Consider the following 21,575-nt stretch of genomic DNA (forward strand, 5'->3'; position numbering starts at 1 on the left):
GGCCTCTCACCTGCAGCCCGTGAGAGCTCTGGGGTAATCGGTACCTCCCCTCCCTGCACAGGCCACTGCTAATGGCGCTGGTCTGGACGGGTCGCCCTCAGAAGTGTGCCTGGCTTGTAGTGACTGTAAAAGCAGGGACATCTGCTGGAGGTTGACGAGGCCCTGTGTGCCAACGTAAACAGCAGGCAGCTCTGCCTGAGCCAGAACAGTGACCAGAGACACAGGTCTCATTTCGCCTAATGGTTGTAAACCAGTTCTAGAAACCCCACTGGTAGGGAGAAGAACCATTTATCACAATGGCCCCATCTTGGGTCATCTCACAATCTCCAGAAATAAACGCAGCAGAGCATGGTGTCCCCTTCCTTTTAGAGCTGGAAGCCTGGAGAAGCGCGATTTAGAACCCGAGTTGGATATAAGGTCGCTTTGTCCTGCAGGAGCCCGGGCAGGTGGCCTCACCTGCTGCGTCTCGGTTTCCTCCTGTGCTCAGCAGAGTATTGGATGGAATGGAGAACAGTAAGGAGATCCAGCGAGAGACTTTATCCTGGGCCTGTAGCAGCCTCGGCAAGGGTGGCTGGCTGGGAGGCTGCTGTGCGTGACGTGAGGCTCGCTGGCCGGGCCGCTGGGCTGTGACCACGCCATCCCCTCGGCCTGGAACTTGGACCTTCATCACTTCCTTGCTGCTGCACGGAGCAGCGTCACTCCCCTGAGCAGCACTTGGGGTCAGCGGCGCCTCCCCTCTGTGCCATGCCCTTTCTCGCCCTTCCCTTCCCAGCACTTGCCTGCTCACCTGCAAGGCTTCCCCAGATTGCCCAGGTACACGCTTTTCCTGCTCTGCTCAAGTCGCACCTTCCCCAGGCTCCATGGGAGCTGCTGGCCAGTATGAAACACAGGTAATGGTAACCAGGCTCCCTGAGTCGCGGTGGGCTGTGGTCAGTGTCCCATTGCTGACACGTTAGAGAGCGTTGCCCGCTGGACTCTGCTGGAGTGAGACAGGGAGTCAGAAAGCCTGACACGCAGGGTGGGGGCCATGCACATGTGCACCGCTCTGGGGACAGCCTGAGGTAGAGCAGAGAGGACACACTGGGAGCCCGAAAGCCTGGGCTTAAAACGGAGTTTTTCGTAGTTGGTGTGTGGTTCTGGGCACGTCACCAAATGTTCGCAAGCCTCGGTTTCCTCACCTGTACGATGGGAAAGCGACTCCTGTGTGAACGTGCCGTCCTGTCTCAGGGAGTCCGTGCTCCCCGCCTTGAGCCTGGTGTCCAGAGTGCAGCGAGCACCCCGCCCCCAAGAGGCCCCCATATTGTGGGAATACCGCTTCTCAGACCTGCTGCAGTTGCTCAGTGCATGGAGCTCCTTGCCTGCTTTGCTCCCACCCCCACGGCACCGTGCACCCCCTCCAGGCAGGGCCATGGTTTCTTCCCTCAGCTCACCCACCTAACTGGCGTCCAACTCCCCATTTCCCTCTCAGAATCTCAAGCCATGCGCGGGACTTTTCTCAGTTGACGGGTCCTAGAAGTATCCTGAGCTGACTTTGTTCCCTTTTCCTCACTGATCCCATGAGGGTTTAGGAGACAGTCCCAGGCAGTGGACCAAAGCCTCCTGTTTCGGGTTCCATGCCGTCCTCTGTTCTTGAGAACCTGAGTGGACCTTCTGTGATGTCCACTCAGCGTCGGTCCCTTCCTATCTCACACCACAGACTCTGTGCACAGCGGGAACCTTGTCAGAACCACATCCAGCTGGAAAAATACTCCTCTAACTCACTGCGCCTTCTCTGGGAGAGCGCAAGGTGGGCGCCCGGGGACCGAGTTCAAGTCCTGGCTCTGCCATCAGATCCCATAGGACTCTGGACAAGTCTCTTTGCGGGTGGGGGCTCAGTTTCCCCCATGTAAAGTGCAGATGGTACTTCCAACACCCGGGAGCGGCTCTGGGGTCAGCTCACAATGCCCTGCAAATGGTCACATGCAGGACAAGAGCCGGTCGCCAGTGCTGTGGTCATTAGGGCATGTGAGGCGTGCCCACACACGGCCCCTCTGGCCACAAAGAGGTCCACATGGAAGGGGTGAGACATCAGTGCCCCTCAGGTGGCACAACAGTGCACAGACATGCCCCCGGGACAGGGGCCCGTGACTGTGAGCCCAGCTCCTGCCTGTGCTCCTCACCCTGTCTCTAATCTCACCATAGCATCTGAGGCCTGGGTCATTAGCCTCTTTTACAGATGAGGAAACTGAGTCTCACAGAGGTCCAGGCCTTGCCAGAGGCCACATTCTTGCAGGTGGCACCTGCCGCACAGGTGGGCACCACTGTTCACACCCGTGTGCTTTTCCAAGCTAACCGTTGGGAGACAGGGTCTCATCTGCGTGAGAGTAAGGGCCGGGGGCTGAACACACGTCTCCCCAATGAAATAATTATGGGGATGAAAATGGTGTAATTAAATAACTTTTTAAAAGTACAAACACTCAGCAGTTAAGCAGCTGATTTGCAAATAGCTGTTTTCCAATTGTGCTTGCCTTTCCCATTTCTGTTTGCCCGTGTTTCGAGTCTGGTTTCCTTATTTTCGATTTGAATCAGTGTAGATTGGTTTCGGGGTTGTCGGGTGCAGTTAGCAGAACTTGGAAATGCCATGGATATGGAGCGATGGGGAGGGTGGGGGACACAGAGGACGTGCTCAGCGAGCTCTGCTTCCCTCCCCCTCCCTCTCCCTCCTCCTGGCCACGCTGAGCCCTCACAGGAAATTTGACACTGTCCTGAGATGAGGGGGGTCTCTCCCCATCAGGCAGGTTCACATGGGGATGCTGGTGCTTAGACAGTCCCCACATTGTCAGTGGGAAGCTGTTGCCCAGAGAGGGCCACCTGCCCACCTGAGGTCACACAGCGTCTGGGTCTGGTAGCTGAGTGCTAGCTGTGGACCGGGCCTGTGGAATAGACGATGGCCTTGGTGACACTGCCTTCCCTGCGACCAGGTGATGTGTATGGACTTTAGCAGGCGGCATTAGATTCAGGGGAGGGTGGAACAAGAACCAGGAATGTGAGGCGTCTAATTCAGAGTCATCCTTGCGTACAATAGGTGCTCAGAAAACGCCATGGCCTGGGCCTGTCATGGGTTGAATAGCATTCCCTCCAAACCCACATCCAGCCAGAGCCTCACTTGACCTTGTTAGGACATAGGGTCTTTGCAGATGTAACCAGTTAAGGATTGAGGTGAAATCACTGTGGATCTGGGGTGGATTGATGATGTCTGGTGTCCTTAGAAGAAGAGGACAGACACACTGACACAGGAGCAGCCATGTGAAGACTCAGGCAGGGGTCCCACAAGCCCAGGGACCCCTGGGGCCCCCAGGAGCTGGGAGAGGCAGGAAGGAGCCTCCCTGGAGCCTCAAGAGGGAGCCCGGCGCTGCAACACCCGACGTCAGCCTTCTGGCCGCCAGGACTGGGAGACGATAAGTGGCTTGAAGTCCCGTCCCCCGCTGGCAGTGTTTGCTACGCCAGCCTGGGAACCCGAGTCAGGCACCCCCCTCTCCCGCCCCGTCCAGCCTCGATTTCTTCCTCATCATCAAACCAGCATTTGTCTGGTTGAGTCCTGTTGCTTACGCAGCATTGAAAACACACAGGAAATAGTCAACATGTTGTTTTTAATGTTCTTTGAAGGAGGGAGCTTTTGGAAACTCCAAAACGAGAAGCACAGCTACCGTGGTCTTTTCCGCAGGACACTGATGCTGTGTGCCGCCTTGTTTCTCATTGTGCGAGTTTTCCGGGGTCCCTTCCCACCCCCGCCTTTCTCCCTCGCCTCCGTGCCCACAACTCCAGGCCGAGAACTGCCTGCTGGCATCCGTTCCATTCCTCTGACCGCACAACGTAGATAACTTGGCTCCCGGGAATAGACAAGACCATCCATCATCTTGTGTCTGGCACGTCCCCTGGGCACCTCTGGTTTTTGCAGCAGAACCATGGCCCATTCTGCAAAGCGGATGCTTATCTTGGGTGCCCCCCACCCCCCTCAGCCACAGAGGGAGAGGCAGGGACCGTGAGAAATGTCAGTCTCCAGTTTCGTGTCTGAGAATACATCTTCATAATACAGATGCCATCCCTGCTGACTTATTCATGTATTTGAATTTATTTGGGAACAGGTGTCCCAAGGAAACAGTGAGGTGAAAAATAGACACTGGAGTGGCCCACCAAGAAAACGAGGTCCGGGCCAGGGGTGTCCCGGGGAACTGGCCTTGCAAGGGATGCTGGGAGACCTGGTAACAAGCAGGGACCTGCTGTTAAGAGCACATGACCATAGCCTTTGTATTGATGGGGACCCCAGGGACCCGATTTCAACCATCTGACGCCTCAGAGGGGAAAGCTATGCCCAGACCCTTAGTGTGTGCCCAGGGAGCTCTGAAATCAGTAGCAGAGTGGGGCATGGGCCAGACCCCCTGACTGCCAGCCCTGGCTCCAAGCAAGCAGGGCTAACAGTGTCTCCGGCCTCTCAGGGTCACGGGACTCCCTTGACGGGTGCCGGGTGACCCAGAGTTGCTGGCACAGGGGGAAACGTGCTACTCTGAGCTTGGCTCCTCTTGGAGCCCCAGCTTGTCCTACAGGCTTGGTGGGGAACAAGTGCGTGCTCCACCAAGGGGCTGTGCTGCTCCCCAGCCTAACCCTCCACCCATCGGAGCAGCATTGCCCCACCTCCATGTCACCTGGTGTCACCTCCCACCCCTCCCTCACCACACCCTCCCCATCCCACGTCCTGTGGATTCCAGCTCCCAGACATGTGTCCTGCCCTCCCTTTCTGCTCCTCCCCACTTCACCCTGTTGCTTTAGTCACTTGTCCCAGTCTTCCTTAAACACTTGTGACGACGACGTGCTCCTTCTGGTGCCATCTAACGCTTTTCACGCAGTCGCAGGCACTCGGCTAATACACTGACAGCACTTTCCAGATGGGGAGACAGACCTCTCCCCCGCAGAACCCCGCAGAACCCCTCGAGAGCCACCCATGGCCTTGGGCTGTGTCCAGACAAAAGAGTCCATTAGGAATAGGATGTAAGCCACGTGTGGAGTTTCAGATACACGTTAGAAAGTAGAAAGAAGCAGGCAACATGAAAAGACCTGGAAGAACCTTAAATGCATGTCACTAAGTGACAGAGCCAATCGGAAAAGGCTGCGTACTGTGAGATTCCAGTGACATGACACTCTGGAAAAGGCAAAACTGTGGGGACAGTAGAGAGATCAGTGGTTGCCGGGGTGGGGGGTGGAGGGTGAACAGGGGAAGCAGGGGGGTTAGGGCAGTGACACCCCTCTGTGTGACGCCGTGACGGTGGGCACGTGTCATTACACCGTCCTAACCCACAGAATGCACACCCCTCTGTGTGACGCCGTGACGGTGGGCACGTGTCACTACACCGTCCTAACCCACAGAATGCACACCCCTCTGCGTGACCCCGGATTCAAACTATGAACTATGGACTCTGTGTGACTATGACGTGTCAGTGTAGTTTCATCGACTGTAACAAATGTCCCAGCAGGTGGGGGATATGGATAGTGGGGGGCAGTGGGGATTCGGGAAATCTCTGTACCTTTCTCTCAATTTTGGTGTGACCCTAAAACTGCTCTGAAACATTGACTCTATTAATAAAAGAAACAGGTGAAATTAATCTTAATAATAGATTTTGTTTAACTCAGTATATCCAAAATATTATTTTATAATAATGTAGTAGTATAATAATATTAAGTCACCATGTGATAGTGTGAGATTATAGTGAGACACTTTGCGTTCTTCTTTCCTGCTGTCCAGGCCCCTAATCGTGTGGCCCACTTCCCGGTGTCCCCCACCCAGCGGTGCTGCGTGCAGGCAGAACCAGGTCTCTGTGTGGCTCTGGGAACTGTTCATACCCCGCGCCGCCCCCATCTTCAGCCTCTGGCCCTGACGTCTCTCTTGCTGCCCACTGTGGCCATCAGCTGCCTGGGCACTGGTACGCACCGTGCTCCTAGCTGCACCTCGGACCCGGCTCAAATGCCCATCCGTGGAAGGCAGAATAATGCCCCCCCAAAATATCATGTCCTAATCTCTGGAACTGGTGAATGTGTCATCTGACATGGCAGCGGGGACTTTGCAGATGAGATTAAGTCAGGGGTCTTGAGATGGGAGATGATCCTGGGTTACCTGTGTGAGCCCCATGTAATTACACGGGTCCTTAGAAGAAGGAGCCACTCTCCCATGTATCTAATGCCACCTCCTGAAGTCCATACACATCACCTGGTCACAGGGAGGACAGCGTCACCAAGGCCATCCTCTATTCCACAGGCCAGGCCCACAGCTAGCACTCAGCTACCAGACCCAGACGCTGTGTGACCTCGGGTGGGCAGGTGGCCCTCTCTGGGCAACAGCTTCCCACTGACAATGTGGGGACTGTCTAAGCACCAGCATCCCCATGTGAACCTGCCTGATGGGGAGAGACCCCCCTCATCTCAGGACAGTGTCAAATTTCCGGTGAGGGCTCAGCGTGGCCAGGAGGGAGAGGGAAGCAGAGCTCGCTGAGCACGTCCTCTGTGTCCCCCACCCTCCCCATCGCTCAATATCCATGGCATTTCCAAGTTCTGCTAACTGCACCCGACAACCCTGAAACCAATCTACACTGATTCAAATCGAAAATAAGGAAACCAGACTCGAAACACAGGCAAACAGAAACGTGAAAAGCCAGAGCCATCCTAAGCTCCCCCGGCCCCCAGGCGACCCTCCCCCCCCACCCCGCATCTAATCCACCACCCCCTCTTGCTGACTCTTCCTCCTAAAACATTTACATCCCATCCCACACCCCCACCCCACCCCTAATCCAGGCCCTCCTCTTCTCCTGCCCGTTGAGGAGGGGGTCGCGGTGGGTCCCAGGCTCAGAGGAGAGGAAGGCCGATGCTGATGCTGGCTGGGCAGACCTCACCAACATGTGCTGTTGCCCTTCCTTGTGGCTGCTGTGACAAGTCACCACAAACTTAGTGGCTTACCAATGAGACACATTTACTATCATGCAGTTCTGGAGGTCAAAGCCAAAACGGTCTTATGGGCTAAAACCGAGGTGTCTGAAGCTTCTGGAAACTCCAGAGAAAAATCCTTTTCCTGACCTTTCCCAGCTCCTAGAGGCCGCCTGCCTTCCTTGGCTGGGGACCTTTCCCTCCAGCTTCAAAGCGTGCCCCCAGTCTCTGCTTCCATTGTCATCTCCTTCCACTAGTCAGGCTCTGGGGTGCCGTCTGCTCCGAGCCTCTCCCGGCTTCTGACGGTGGCTGGCAGTCCTTGGTAGCCCTTGTCTGTCTCCATTGTCACATGATGCTCTCCCTGTGTCCAAATTTCCCTGTTCTGTGATACCAGTCATTGGACGAGGGGCCCACCCAGTGGCACCTCATCTTAACTTGGTGACATCTTCAAGGACCCTATTTGCAAATGAGGTCACTTTCACAGGTTCTGGGTGGACATGAATTTGGGGAGAACACTATTCACCCAGTACGAATGGCTTTCCCCCAGCCAGGCACACACACTCTCTCTTCCTTCTTTCTGGTCTGTGTGTCCCAGGGGCCTTCCTGCCACTCTGTCTGAGACAGCAGCGCCACTGTTTATTCATACACACACACACACACACACACACACACACACACACACACGCTGTTTCTTCTTCTTCCCAGCCCCTGGCACCTGACATGTTGTACTTTTGCTGACTTCCTTATCACCCTCCTCCCCTCACCCCCTTAGGACATTAGCGGTGGCAGCAGGGCCTTGGTCAGACCGGGCAGGTGCCCTTGGGCAAGCAGGTGTGAGCAGGTGGGGAATAGGGAGGAGGCCAGATCCTGGCCAGGCTGTGGGGCTGCAACCAGTGAGTGTCGGGACAGGGGAATAGAAGTGGGCTCTGAGGTGTCTGGGAGGCAGAATCAATCCCAGGTCTTCCAGATGGCTTGTCAGGGTGGGAGGGGGCGGGGAGGGGCCAGGAGGCCCAGAGGCGGCTTCCATGCATCCAGCCGTAAACACAGCCATTTGTTTCCGGGCTCTAGAGTTTCCTGGGTCTCCAGATCGATCCTCCGCTAATGGGCCTCTGGCTCCCTCCTTCCCAAAGAAAATCAATTCTCTGAGGTTTGGAGAGTAAGTGCTTCCCTAATTACTCCTCCAGGGGGCCTTCTCTGTTCTCTCCTGCGGGCCCTCCCAGAGGAGGGCAAGGGCAGCCAGAGGATGAAGGGTCCTCCCCTGACCAGCAGGAGGGCACTGGCCCTGCTCGTCTCCCTGGGAGTGGGGGGGGGGTAGTACCCTGTGCCCAGGCCTGAGAGGGACCCTGTGACCCTGAGGCCTGTGAGGGACCCGACCTCTGGGGACGTGGGGCCATGGGGCCACTAAGCCCCGATTCAATAAACACAGGTTTTCTTCCTGGAGCTTCAGTTTTACGTGCTGATTTCGGGAGGAAATCTATCCACATAGAAACCACTGAGGACGGGTTATGGAATGGAATTGAAATGCTTCCTGTGGGTGGGGCGTTTATCTAAAGCGGCTCCAGGTCTCCCAGCCTGTGCCCCCCTCCTGGGTAGCACCGGGCAAGTCCCAGACACACAGGTCTCCCAGCCCTCAGTGGGCCCAGAAGGGGGAAGGGGTGCCCAGGCCGCATGGTGGACGCTGGGCCCTAGTGGTGCTGGGGTCTGAGGACGAGCACAGACTCACCGCGATCCCAGCCACCTGCCCCTCACCTACGAGTAAGCTGGGAACCCAGCCCACGGCCCTGGAGCTCAGCAGTGCCTAGACCGAAAGTGGTTAGACATGGACAGGCCCCGGTGGGGAGGGCGCCATGCACCGCAGGCTCCTCAGCTGCGGGCTCCCTTTCCTGTCCCTGTCCCCAACGTAGGTTTCGGGTCCTCACCCATCAGAAGACTGGGCGGCTCCAGGAGAGCCCTGGAACCCACATTCCACATCAGGGTGGGATGGACGTGCCACCCGCCCGAGGACCTGGCGTCCCTCCAGTTCCCAGCCTGCCATGCTCTGTGATCACAGCGCGTTTTCGTGGGGTGATACTAAGGAGTGTTGGTTTCAGGGTCATTGGCACTTGAAGCTTCAACGTGGAATCAATTCCACGTCCCGATGTGTCTGTCACTTCCAAACACAGATGTGAGATTGTCCTTGGTGACTTCTCTCCACCTGGCGCTGTGGCTGGGGGTTCAGAGTGCCGGGGACTCCCGCCTGCACCCCCACAGTACAGACAGGAAAGCGGGTCCGCGGGCAGGGAGGGCTGGTCTCGCCGTGCTTGGGGTACGATTTCAGCCAGGACTCTGGTGGCTGCCACGTCCCCGGGGCCCCTGCTGTCCTGTGGGCAGCGGTCAGGGTGGAGGGTGCTGGTCCCTGGAGGAGCTCAGGGTCCAGAGTGGGAAATAGATGAGCAGACGGACATTGTGAGGCCTGGGCCTGGTGGGGAAACTTCTGGAGAGCAAACAGGACGCAGCCAGCTCTGCGTGGGACGGGCCAGCGCTCACACCCGGCTCTGGCCACTTCTTAGCTGAGTGGTTTCAGGCAGGCCTCTGCCCTCAGAGCTTCCGGCTGCTCTTCTGGTCACCCGCGAGATGGACCGAGCGACAGTCTGTCAGGGTTTTGTGCGGAGGCAGAGATGGGAGGAGCCAGAAGTATCTGTCCCATGTGTGGCTCTCGGGAACCAGCGAGGAGCAGATGCAGTAGAGGGCTGAATAAAGTCATGGACAGGGCAGAATACTGTGGACCGCCGAGGGGAGGCGGCTCGGTGGGGGGCTAGACGGCATTCAGGCACAGGGAGCTGACTGCACATGCAGCTCCAGGCCTCAGTGAGCCTCGGTGTCTCTGACGGAGCCCAGTGTCCTGCTGCCCCCGGGAGACGGAGGACTACACTCAGGGAGGTGGCTCGTGGGCTGTGCCGGATACGACCCGGAAATCTGCCCTGGGGAGGCGGGTCGCTGACGGCTGTCGTCCTGTTCCCCCAGGTCTTCGGACTTCGGGACATCCTACAGCAAACTCACCCTCCAGCCCGGCTTCACCACCATCATCGACAGCTTCTACATTTGCCCGACCAACAAGAGGAAGGTATGTGCTGCGCCTGGCACTGCTCTGCACAGCAGGTGGTCCCGCTCAGGGACCCTGTCCACTGTCACCACCCCACCCCCGGTTCCGCCTTCACCTGCTGTGAATGGGGGAGTTTTAAGCGACCAGCCTGGCCTTGCGAGGCATGGCTCTCTGTGCTCATTCGGTGCTTCTGTCTTCTCCTGCCCTGGAGGCAGCACCGTGGGCCAAGCGGGGAGGCATGCGGGCCCTGGGCGGGTTTGGGTCCTCGAAGGCAGTGACAAGCACTCCCCGCCTGCTGCAGGGTTTCGTTCATTGGTTTTGATTTGGCTTTGAGTTTTAGCTGAGCTTTGCATTTGGTCTTGTTGTGAGCGTGTCTCCCAGCTTTGCTGTCTGCCTGGCCATGGGAAGGGGCACTTTGTCGTTTTAAGGCTACCAGCCCAACAGGTTCCTTGAGAAGACCCTTTTGCAAACCCACGTGGCCTCCTGATCGCCTGGGGACAGAGCCGGTCCATGTCCTTGACGCCATCCAGAGAGCAGCTGTGTCACAAACAGGGCCCTGCAGACCAGGTTCCTCATAGGAAGTGGGAGGTAACCACGGCTCGCACAGAGAATGGTGCCGCCTGCTGTGGGGGATGAGAACCCAGACACCGGTTCTCATCAGAGGCAGCCCACGGGGACGGGTCGGTGCTCTGACCACGACTGAAGGGAAGGTGGGACAGCGCAGACCCCCATACGCCTCCGAGCGCCCCAGAAAGCGTGTCGTGGATGCCGGAAGGCGTGCCTTGGGGGCAGTCAGGACCCCTGGGGTGACGGTCACGCTGACCGCAGACAGATGGTCAGAGCTGTCATGTGGCAGGTTCTGCAGGAACCAAAGGCCGTCATAGAGTCTGGGGACCTTCGGTACTGAGACGCGTAGGGCCGGTCACCAGAGCTGTCCAGGTAACAGGTAACCTGAGGCACTTTTTAACGGGGCGTCATCTTTGTTGTGGCTGCTCGCTCGTGGGCTGTGAAAAGATTCACAAGGCAGGTGGAAATACAGAAGGGAGATTGTAAAGTAAGAGGAGTGTCGTCTGGGCAGTCTGCTGAGATTACTGAGTTGAGTCTTTGTTTCGTCTGAAGTTTCCTAATTTCTAACCAGGATGTAAATTGCTTCGGTCTGTAATGGAGTCTTCTGCTGAGTTCTGCTTTGTCCGTTGGGGTGGGGGAAAGTGGGGTTAGCCAGGAGGGGACCCCACACAGATGCAGCCAGCACTGGGCTGAAGTAAACAGAACCATTGAAACTGCACAGTAAGTATATGGGAAGCAGAGTCATTGCGTTTGGCAGGAGGAGAGGGAGGCAAAGAAAAGAGAGAAGCACTTTCTAAAAGTCCCAAGCTCACTTTCACTTGCTAAATCAAATTATACCAGAGGTCCAAATCTCAACATGGAAGATTTAGTGCCACCATTACAATCCTTCCTGTCTTATCTATCTTTCTAAAGCAGGTGTACCCCGCCCCCTTTCCTTGACTTTTCCCTGTAAAAGCTTCCTGATGGACAGAACTGGAATGCAGGGGTGGGGAGGGCTGCTGGGGCAGGGAGATGGGAGCATCTTCCTGGGGGACACAGGGCTCTGCTTAGAGTGAAAGGACTGGCAGTGAAGGCAGGGAGGGCTGTGGGTTGGTTTTCACCGGCCCCCGTATCATCCTAGAGCTGCCTCTGGCTTCACACGCGTGACCTCGCACCACCCCACACGGCACAAGGAAGGAGGCATTGTCATTCCGTTTCCGGCAGAGGACTGAGGCAGGGAGGTGAGACGTACCCAGTCGCTCAGCTGGTGGGGAGGACCTTGGTCGGACCCTTCCTGTGCAGCAGCGACAGCAAGTGTGAGGGAATGACCCCCCACCACATGCAGCCTCCTTCCTTTGGCTCCCCCTGCTCCCTGAGCTGTCCCCGTCCCCATCCCCAGTCAGGCTCCACTCCATCCCCGCCGTCGCAATAGCCAAGGTGGATAAAGAGACGGAGCTGGAATCAGCCCCTTACTGTCTGTGAGCTCCCCAGTGTCCCTGAGTGCAGAGCTGCCCACAGGCCGTGTCCGTCATGGTGGTGGTCATGGAATTGGGGGTTTCTGAGGCCCCCAAGCTTCACGTGGACAGCGGTGGGGACAGATAGACCCTGGCCCTGCCCGGGGCCGCCTGGGACACGGTGTGAGCCCCTCTGAGGCTGTTTCCTGCCTGTAAAGCGGGTGCTTGGGGGGTTCATGAGATATACGTGTCTCAGGCAGGGGCTCGGCAAACAGGTTTCCACGTGGGCAGGCGATGGGCGCCAGCACCAGGCAGCAGTGTTGGCCACTGGGGGCTCGGGACGACTGCACTGCGGGGAGTCGACTGGGGCTCTTGGCAGGGAGAAGTCTGTGTCTCTGAAAATAGGCAGAACAGCTGATTGACAGTGCCTGTGAGAGGTTATTTGATAATTTGGACATTGAGCCTAGAAGTGTTGTTGGGGGTGGAAGGCTGGGTCTGATGGGGACATGTGCCCAGCACAGGGGCTCAGTCTATGTTAAAGGAGTAGAATGAATGAATGAATGAGTGGACAGCAGCAGGTCTTGCTGAATGAATGCTATTGTTGCATTGCTCACTGGACCTGGGAGAACGGGGCAGAGGGCCCAAGGGTATGCTGGGTGGAAGGCCCCACACCTCACCTGGACAGGTGGGCCCATGTGTACGTGGAGCCCAGGGCTCCTTCCTGGGCTGGCTTGGGGCACCCGGCTTTTGTAAGGAAGGTGGTCTGGGGGAAAGTGCCTGGACCGGGGAGCCCTCTGCTCAGTCCAGCTCTGCCATGACCCCCAGTAAGGGGAAATCAGGGAGGTCCCTGGTGTGTCATCTCTACATGGGGACAGCGATTGAGGGGAGACTTGACAGATAAATGCCAATACGCTGAATGATGGCTCCCAAAGCTGACCCCTTCCCAATCTTTGCAACTCGCACATGTCACCTTCTGTGGCAAAAGGGGCTTCTTAGATGTGATGGAGGGAAGGGTCCTGAGACGAGTTTCTGCTGGATTATCTGGGGTTGCATGTAATCTCAGGGTCCGTAAAGAGGGGCAGGAAGGTCAGAGTCCGAGGGGAGATGGAGAGGCGGCGATAGAAGCGAGAGGTTGGCGTGATGTGAGGAAGGGCGCGGAAGCCTCTAGAAGCTAGAAACAGCAGGCTCTCCTCTAGGCCCTCCAGGAGGACCCAGCCCTGCAGACACATGGTTTATGTACTTCTGGCCTCCACGACTGTGAGAGTAAGTTTCTGTTGTTTGAAGCCACTGAGTTTGTGGTACTTGGTTACAGCAACCACAGGAAGTGAGTGGAGCGTCATTTTGGGGTCGGCTGAGGGGTGGGGTGGAGGGGAGGAGGCCAGCTGTCCTGTCCCCCTTGCTGCCCTGTTGCCCTGCTCACCACACATCCACCTGGAAGGAATCAGCCGTCCCGTGGTCCCTCCTTGTAACCCATGGACCTGGGTTCCTGCCGCCACCAGACAGGGAAACAGTCAGCTCCACCATCTGTCCCTGCTCCGACCTCTCACTGAGCTACCCCTCTCCTCAGGACTGAACCAACCCTCCCTCTGGAGGGCCATGTTCTGCAACCCCCGACTGACGGCACCAACAGGCCCACTGAGGCATGAGCTAGTTGCCTCAAAGACTGCAGCTGTCTGTCTGGGGTCAGTGAGGGGGCAGGAGCAGTGCCCTGTGCTGTGCCATGTGAGCTGGGCAGTGGTGTGTGGCCTAGAATGTGGCAGACGGGAGGGCCAGGAAGTGGAAGGAGGTCGGGGTCCCAGGGGGCTGGGCCTCAGTCTACCTCCGTCCCCACAGCTCTGGCTCTGGAACACGACGCCAGGTCTGAACCAGTGGCCAGCACTAGCCGGCCCCTGTGTCCTACAGAGCACAAGTTCATTATCAGTCACGGGGCAAGGTGGCAATTCCTTGTCCAACTAACAAGGCAGCTTTCGCCTCACTGAGACGCTCCCTGCAGCCTGAATGAAACGCCAGCCCCTCTATTTGAAGAGATGAGACTTGTGCGTTGTGAGATTGGGAACAGATGCTGTCACAGAGAGCAGAGACCCGAGCTCCAGGCTCCACTTCTCAGGAGCAGGATAACTGGGTAACTGACTGCCTTGGCTCTCCATGCCTCAGTTTCCTCGTCTGTAAAGTAAGGTGGTAACAGCTGAATGAGGATAGCATGAGCTGGTGCACGTGAGCGACCTAGAACAGGGCATGGGACACAAAGTGCTATGTCCCCAGAGCTATTCTTGCAGCGGAGGGCTCTTGGTGGGTGCAGCTTGCTTTGGTTTGGTTTGAAGTACATTTTGAAGCAAAAAAGCCACAATTGTTGCCACAGTTACAGAAAAATGAAACCATGTCACACAGGGAACAGGGGAGCCATGGGGTCTAGTAAAGGTGGAAGGAAGACTCGGGGGCCACGCTGGGCCTCAGACCTCTGAAGGGCAGTCCTGGGGGGCAGGGAGCAGCCCAGGCAGACTGCTCGGTGGAGACCAGATCGTAATCAGCTCCATCTCCTCGGTGGTGCACAGCCTTTAGCACTCAGCGAATCCTCAGGAAACACGCATGTAATGGGCTGGGACCCTTCAGGGAAAGAGATTTCCGTTTCAGATAAAGCAGGATTTTCTTTTATTGTTCTATTAATTTATTCACTGTTCAGAGTTGTTTGATCCCTAAGCCCCCCTCGGTGGTCAGTCACATGTGCCAGGCTCTGGGCTAGAAGCAGATGTCAATCAGATTCATTTATTGGGGGGGGCACGACTTGGGGGTGTGTATCATCACCTCTGTTACCCAGATGAGAAAATATAGGCTTGGGGAAGCTGGGAGATTTGTCCAAGGTCACCCAGCTGCTAGATAGCAAAGCGCTCACCCATGCAGTGAATATTAATATATTGAGTGTCTCTGTGCCTGACATTGAGCGGGGATTCGAACCTGGGTCTGCTAGATGCCAAAACTCCCTCTGTCATATGCAGCAACGGTCTAGAGAGCAGAGGGGGTCCCCCGGGTCTGTGCAAGCCCAGCCCAGCCCACCCTGAGGGAGGCGGGGCCACTCTGCATGTGCATGGCTGCACCGGCCGAGCTGTGTGACTCTAGGCAGAACATATTTCCTCTCCAGGCCTCAGTTTCCCCATCCACAGGTGAGACAGTGGAACTGGAAGTTATCCAGAGCCCCTTCCAGGTCGGACATTCCTGACTGCCCTGGTCTCCTTCCAGCGGCTGGTGGATAAGACACCCGTGGGCAGGACCCCGCTCCCCTCTGTCTATTGCCTGCTTTGGCTTTCTCCCCGGCAAGAGGGCGGGTTTCACAAGGTCTCCAAGGCCACCCTCCACACCAACAGCCATCCACTCAGCAGGTGTGGGCCAAGGGCCTACTGTGCGCCACACTGCCTTCTTATTGCTCAGAGAGAGAGAACCCTCTGTCCAATCCTGTAGACATCTAATGTGGATTAGCACCTACTGTACGCTGGGGTCCCTTGCTGGGCACTGGGGTGTGCAGGTGAATTGGATAAACAACTCTGACCTCTAGAACCTTTGAGGCTGTGGTGGAGCCCTGAAAACCCAGTGTTTCCTGCTGCATTTTTGTGGGATGAACAAGAGTGGCTCCCAGCAGAGGATTCACCCTGGGTGAGTCTGACCTGAGAAAAGATGGGCTCTATTTGCAGGGGCACCTGCGGGAGCGTGTGCCAGGCAGCCCTTACCTCTCCTGTTGCCGGATAATGGATAGGTTTTGTAGGAAGATGCGAATACTATTAAGATTCCATTTAGCAACAATTACAGGCCAAGCAGCACTTTATAGCTTCTTAAGAGACCACTTTGAAACCTGCCTTATAGAATAAATTCTCTTTTATTTCTGTGCTGCTCAGGCTCCCACCTCGATGCCTGCAGGGAGGGTATCCTGCTATTGTCACAGATGACCCGAGACCCTGGGGGCCCTGACAGTCCCCAAACATGCCCTGTAGGTGTTCTGTGCCATCGGCAGTTCCCACATGAGCTCCGGACTTGCACTGGAACACCTTGGCGGGCAGAGGGTGTGAAGGCACGGCTGGGGGAGCTGGCCGGGGCATGGAATTGCTTGCAAGTGTCATGGTTTATGTTACAAATTCATGTGAATTTTCATTCACAAGAATGTTCCTGTTCTGAGCCCAGGACCCCGCCCAGCCAGCACCGTGGGCCCTGGCCATGTGAGTCCTCATCTGTAAAGCGTGGGGTTGGGAAAAGACCACCGTCCACTCGTCTGCTTGTTCATTCTGCTCATCACCCGAGATGTCTGAGGAGGTGCCTCGTGCCAGGCACTCGGGATGGGGCACAAATCAGACCGGCTCTTGCCTGCAAGAAGCTCTAAGTGTTGCAGAGCAAACGTCCGCTTGGAAGAGGCTGTACTTACCCTGGTGGGAGTGGCCCGACTTCCGGGGCCCTTTACGTGTCAGGCTCCTGACTAGGGGCCTCGTGCATGGTACCCGTAACCCTGGGAACCACTGACAGGAGAAAGGGAGGGGCCCCGAGAGGTGCAGTGGGCCTGTGCCCTCCCGGGACACGGTGCTCTGTGTATCAGCTCTGTGTGCAGTAGATGCTCAGTTAATGCCTGGCCTCTGTGCCCACCCATAGCCCACTCCCGCCTTCAGTGTGGTTCTCTCCTGAACAAGGCGGCCCGTAGGCCAGCACCACACCATATCCATCTTTGTCCCCCAGGGCCCCCCGGGTGACCGTGTAATGGGCACTGAGAGAGGGAGACGAGCCCCGGAGTCTGCTTCCTGAGACTGGAATGCAGCCAGTGTAGCCAAACGTTACTCCCCTGCTGGATGGTGTGTGCAGGGCCAGCGCAGGGCGGTGGGCGATGGGAGGGATGGCGACTCCTTGCACCGCATGGGGCGCGGTGTTTCTGTTCCTTGTGTCTGTCTGCATTTCAAGCAGCCAAAGCTGAGAATGAACTGTCTGGACTGTGCCTGGGGGGTGAAAGGTGCCCCTCTGGGCCTCGACTTCTGCACCTGCAGACGGAGGTGCAGGCCTCCTGCAGCTCCCCGGCCCTCCAGCACCGCTATTTATGTGGCTGTGGCTAAAACATGGTGGTGGCAGCCAGGGGCTTTGGTGGCAACCAGCAGAAACCACGGCGGGCCAGCAGAGGCTGAGGGGGTCTATACTGGAAAGACGTCAGGTAGACTCGAGAATGACAAGAAGGCGGGTGGTGACGTGTAGGAAGCAGGAGGCTGCAGGGACCTAGGGAGCCACACCGCTGCCGGAACAAGGAACCCCCGGGACACCCAGCCGCGTGTCTGCCGCGGACCATGTACTCGCCCGCTTGAGGGCAGGGGCCTTGCTGGGTAGTTCCAGTAGGACAGTCCACCGTGCAGGAGTACTTGCTCTGCAGGAGGGAAGTGGGACGTCTTACCAAATACAGGGGGACCGCATGTCCATTGCCACCTGGGAGAGCAAAATGTTTAACTGTCTGAACCCCTTTGTCCATTTGTCTGATGGGACAATGGGTACAGTGGGAAGACCAAGTCCAGGAGGCCAAGACCTTGTTTCAGATGCAGCCCTCTGTTTACTAGCCAGTGTGTCCTTGGGCCTGTTATGTGACCTCTGGGCGTCCGGGGACAGCAGCCTCTTGCTCTGTTTAGTCGCTGTGTTGTGTCTAATGCTCTGCGGTGTGTTAAATAATGCTCCCCAGCAAAGGCGGCCACGTCCTAATCCCCAGAACCTATGAATGCCACCATAAATGGTAACGGACTTTGCAGAGGGGGTTAAGTTAAGGACCTTGAGATGGGGATGAGCCTGGATTGTCCACACGGGCCCAACGTAACCACAAGGCTCCTTGTAAGAGGGAGGCGGGAGGCTCAGAGTCAGAGAGACTGGAGATTATGGGCTGCTCTGTGAAGGTGGAGGACGGGCCATGAGCCAAGGAATGTGGGCGCCTCCAGAAGCTGGAAAAGGCAGGAACAAATTCTCGCCTGGAGCTTCCGGGAGGAACCAGCCCCGTAAGACTCCCTTCAGACTTCTGATTCCCAAACCGGAGACAACTTGTCAGTGTTGTTTGCAGCCACTGAGTTTGTGGGGATTTGGTACCATAGCCACAGGAAGCAGACACACACCGCAAGCACTTGCTGTCACTTCTCTAGCATTTCAGAGGCTGTCCAGGCACAGTCACTGGGAGAGATGCCCTGTAGCAGGTTCCCAATCAACGCCACCTCCCTCTGTCCCTTCTCCATAGGAGGCCTTGAAGGCCTTTGGCCACAGGAGGGTCCCTTCTGAGAAGCAAAGACTGTACACCTGAGACCCTCGGCCGGTCGTGGGCGTTCTGACCATTAGGAGGCTCTAGTCTTTGTCACACTCCCGGCCACTCCTCTTCTCCCTCACCTGGCCAGGGAGCGTGTGCGTCTGATGGGTGAGGACCTTGCACTTCCCAGAGTGCCAAGGAACTATTCATAGCACCCTGGACAGGCCAGAGGCCGCAGGGTGGGCGGGACTGGCTGCCCGTCCAGCTCTCGGCCTTGTTTTCCCACCCAGGGCTGTGAATCGGCACCTTCACTTTGCTCTCACGCCGCATCTTTTCTATGTAGAGCGTCTGATTGAAGGTTGTGTTTGCTGATTGCACTGACAGGGTCACCATGACCATCAGGGACGTGGCCCCTCTTTCCCCCTCCTTTGGTCCCAGAAGTTCTGGTCACCCCGTCAATTGCTTTTAACGCGCTTTGCAGGACATGCTGGATGGAGTGATACAAAATGTGACTGAAATTCTTGAAAAAGAACTCCTGTCGCCGGTCCCCCCTCTCAGCACATGCTATCCCCGCTTCCTGCCCTGACCAAAAGGATTCTTTCCCAAATGGGATGCTCAGGCCAGAGCGCTGGGGCTTGTGCTGGCCACCTGGTGGTGCAGGTGGGGTCTGAGCCCCTAGTCTACTGGGGCTACTCACCCCTTTCCACTACGGATACAAATAAGGACCCTTGGAGGGTCCTGCCACTGCGAGTCTCACAGTGCAGGAGAGAAGAAAGATAAGAAAACGGGTGGTCCTAACACAGGGTGGGTCACGCATGCTGGCGAGGACTGTGACGTGCAGAGTCACCTGCCCCACCTGGTAGCCAAGTGCCCACCCATTGGCTCAGCTCTGATGGCATCTGTGCCGTGCTCTCGTGCCTCAGGGTCAGGCCGGGTGGCGGGGTGGCCGCTGTGAACTTGTGTCAGGTGTGAGTCCCAACTCCCTCGCCCCAGACCTTCACTGTTTCTCCCATGTGGCCGTGACCTCAAGGCAGCCAGTAGCCTTTCATCAGATGACTTTTATGTTATTTAAAAAATTGTTTAGCTCCTTCTGGGCTGGGTCCCAATTTGTGAAAGGAGACAATGATTAGGTATATGAATAAACTGTAATACACAAATGATACCACTGTGTAATTACTCGGGTATAAGAGAATAATTACATGGGTAATTATGCTCTAATCGTCAGTGCTGCCTGCTCTGCAAATTGTGGCATTCTTAATGGTCACAGGCGCAGTAAGTATGCTCCACGCAACCCGTAAATAGATACCTAAGGACACGGCTGAGATATGAATTCTAATTGTCGTGTAATTAGAGAGCAATTAAATAGTTACTTGTCCCATATAATTTAGACATTATATGTCCTCCGAAGTCGTGCTACACTTTTAACAAAGTATAAAACTGGCAGAGAAATAAATACCTTTCTCCCCGGGAGTGAGGGCCCACGTGAGTTGGGACAGGCCGCGCGTTTCTATAGGTCCTCAGCAGTGTGTGGTACCCCTGGCGTTTCTGACCCTGAGCTGACCCGGCCTTTTCCTGCATGTTACATGGAAGGTAACAATTCCCAGGAAGGCGTCCTTGCCCCCTTGGCTACCCCCACCTTCACACGACAGAGTGGGGTCCTGCTCTGAAACCTGGGCTGGCACGGGAAGGCTGCCAGGGTGGGGGCCTCTCCAAGAGCGCCACTGATTGCTCAGAGAAAAGAGTGTCAGCCCCTGTCCCAAGCTTCCTCAAGTTCTCCCGAAAGTGCCTATGAAGACAGAGGCTAGATAACTGCCAGAAACAGGACCACGCTAAGAACGGAGACCTTCTACCAAGTAGGAAGTTCGTGGGGCTGAGCGGCCCTGTCAACCACTGAGAAGGTGGGGACCTTCCATCAAAGGCCCGGCTGGGTGGACATCTCCGCGAAGGGACACTGCTCACGGGGGCAGCCAGCTGCTTTTCCTTTGCATTGTTTCACCTTCCTTGTCCAATACCCCAGAGCTCTGTCGTCCTACCATCTACCAGGCAAGAAGTGGGGTGTGGGGACCACTGTGGGAGGGGTACGTGCTGTGATGTTTGGTCCCCATAGAAGTACAGTTGGTGTGGGTGGCAGATGGCAGTTCAGGAGAAAGGACAGCAATGAAGCTCGGCTCCCTGAGAGAAGGAATAAATAGGAAGGGAGCTGTGGGATTCCCAAACACTTGTAAGACAATAGAAATTTCCATGACAGAACTAAAGGCATTTTGGAAGCACGGGAGAACAGAATGGACCCCACAGGAAAAATGAATCAGTGGTGGGAGAATGACCTCAGCAAGTTCTCACAAATGAAGAGGATCGAGACAAAAGGATGACAATAAGAAGCAAATGCCAGACAGGGAAAGGGAGAGAAAGCCTGCCTGAGACCACAGGTGTTTCCCAATAGGAACGCAAGGCGACTGGACCGGAAGATGGGGCTGGGGGCAGTGAGCGAGTCTCTGAAGTAAAGCCTTTGTTAAGCCTGTCCTCACATTCTGAACTTTAACTATGAGGGGATAATATAACTTGTCATTTTTCTCAAAAAAGAAAATTTATCTATAAGAGAATAAAACTCAGGCCATTACAGATAGGTTTTCAGGATTAAATCTCAAAATAATAAAATGGACTTCAGTGTCTGCACATAAACGTGGGAAAGATACGATCTCAGAATTTTGTACCCAACTCAGCTGTCACTTGTAGGTCTAAGGGATAGAGAAGCACCTCCGGAGAGCAGAACATCCTAACTTATAGGTACCTATTTCGGAAGGAAAATGCCTTGGGAAGACATTCTGGTGGCAGAGAGATGGATTAAGCTCAGCTGGGGAAAGCAGAGAAAGCCTGGCATAGAAGCCAGTGGGGAGGACCGAGGCTGGGCACACACCAGCTTCAGCTTAGGTAGTGGTGGTTGTTGCTGCTATAACACTGGGCAGAAACCAAATGCACGTGTCGTATATAAATATACATATGTATATGTAAAGGAGAAGATATCATCCAAAATCTGGTTACTATTAATAAAGAGGGAGGTTTCGGAAAAGGGGAGGAAGGAGGTGAAGGTGGGTGGAGGAGAAGCTTCTGGACCCCTTTCCTGACATACAGGGAAGTCAAAAGATGCACTTCATTCCTTACTTTAGTAGTTGGCAAAGTGTGAGTTGAAGAATGCTTTTTAGAAACTTGAAATAATATTCTTAGAATCCAATCAGGCGGTCCGTTGCCCATATCACTGGAGAAGGTAAAGGCTAGTAAATCAGCCACATGGCAAAAGACAGAGCACACGAAACAG

General features: G+C 55.9%; 1 protein-coding gene across 3 annotated transcripts in view; it reads left to right on the forward strand.

The window, feature by feature from the left end:
• Nucleotides 1–21,575, forward strand: part of SORCS2 (sortilin related VPS10 domain containing receptor 2) — a 403,856-nt gene that overhangs the window by 239,778 nt on the left and 142,503 nt on the right. For all 3 annotated transcript variants that reach the window (XM_081054902.1, XM_081054900.1, XM_081054901.1), the window contains exon 3: nucleotides 9,952–10,051. In XM_081054902.1, coding sequence (XP_080911028.1) covers nucleotides 9,952–10,051 — 100 coding nt within the window. The remainder of the gene's footprint in view (nucleotides 1–9,951; nucleotides 10,052–21,575) is intronic.

This window comes from Rhinolophus hipposideros, assembly GCF_964194185.1.
Source record: "Rhinolophus hipposideros genome assembly, chromosome: 1".
Taxonomy (NCBI): Eukaryota; Metazoa; Chordata; class Mammalia; order Chiroptera; family Rhinolophidae; genus Rhinolophus; species Rhinolophus hipposideros.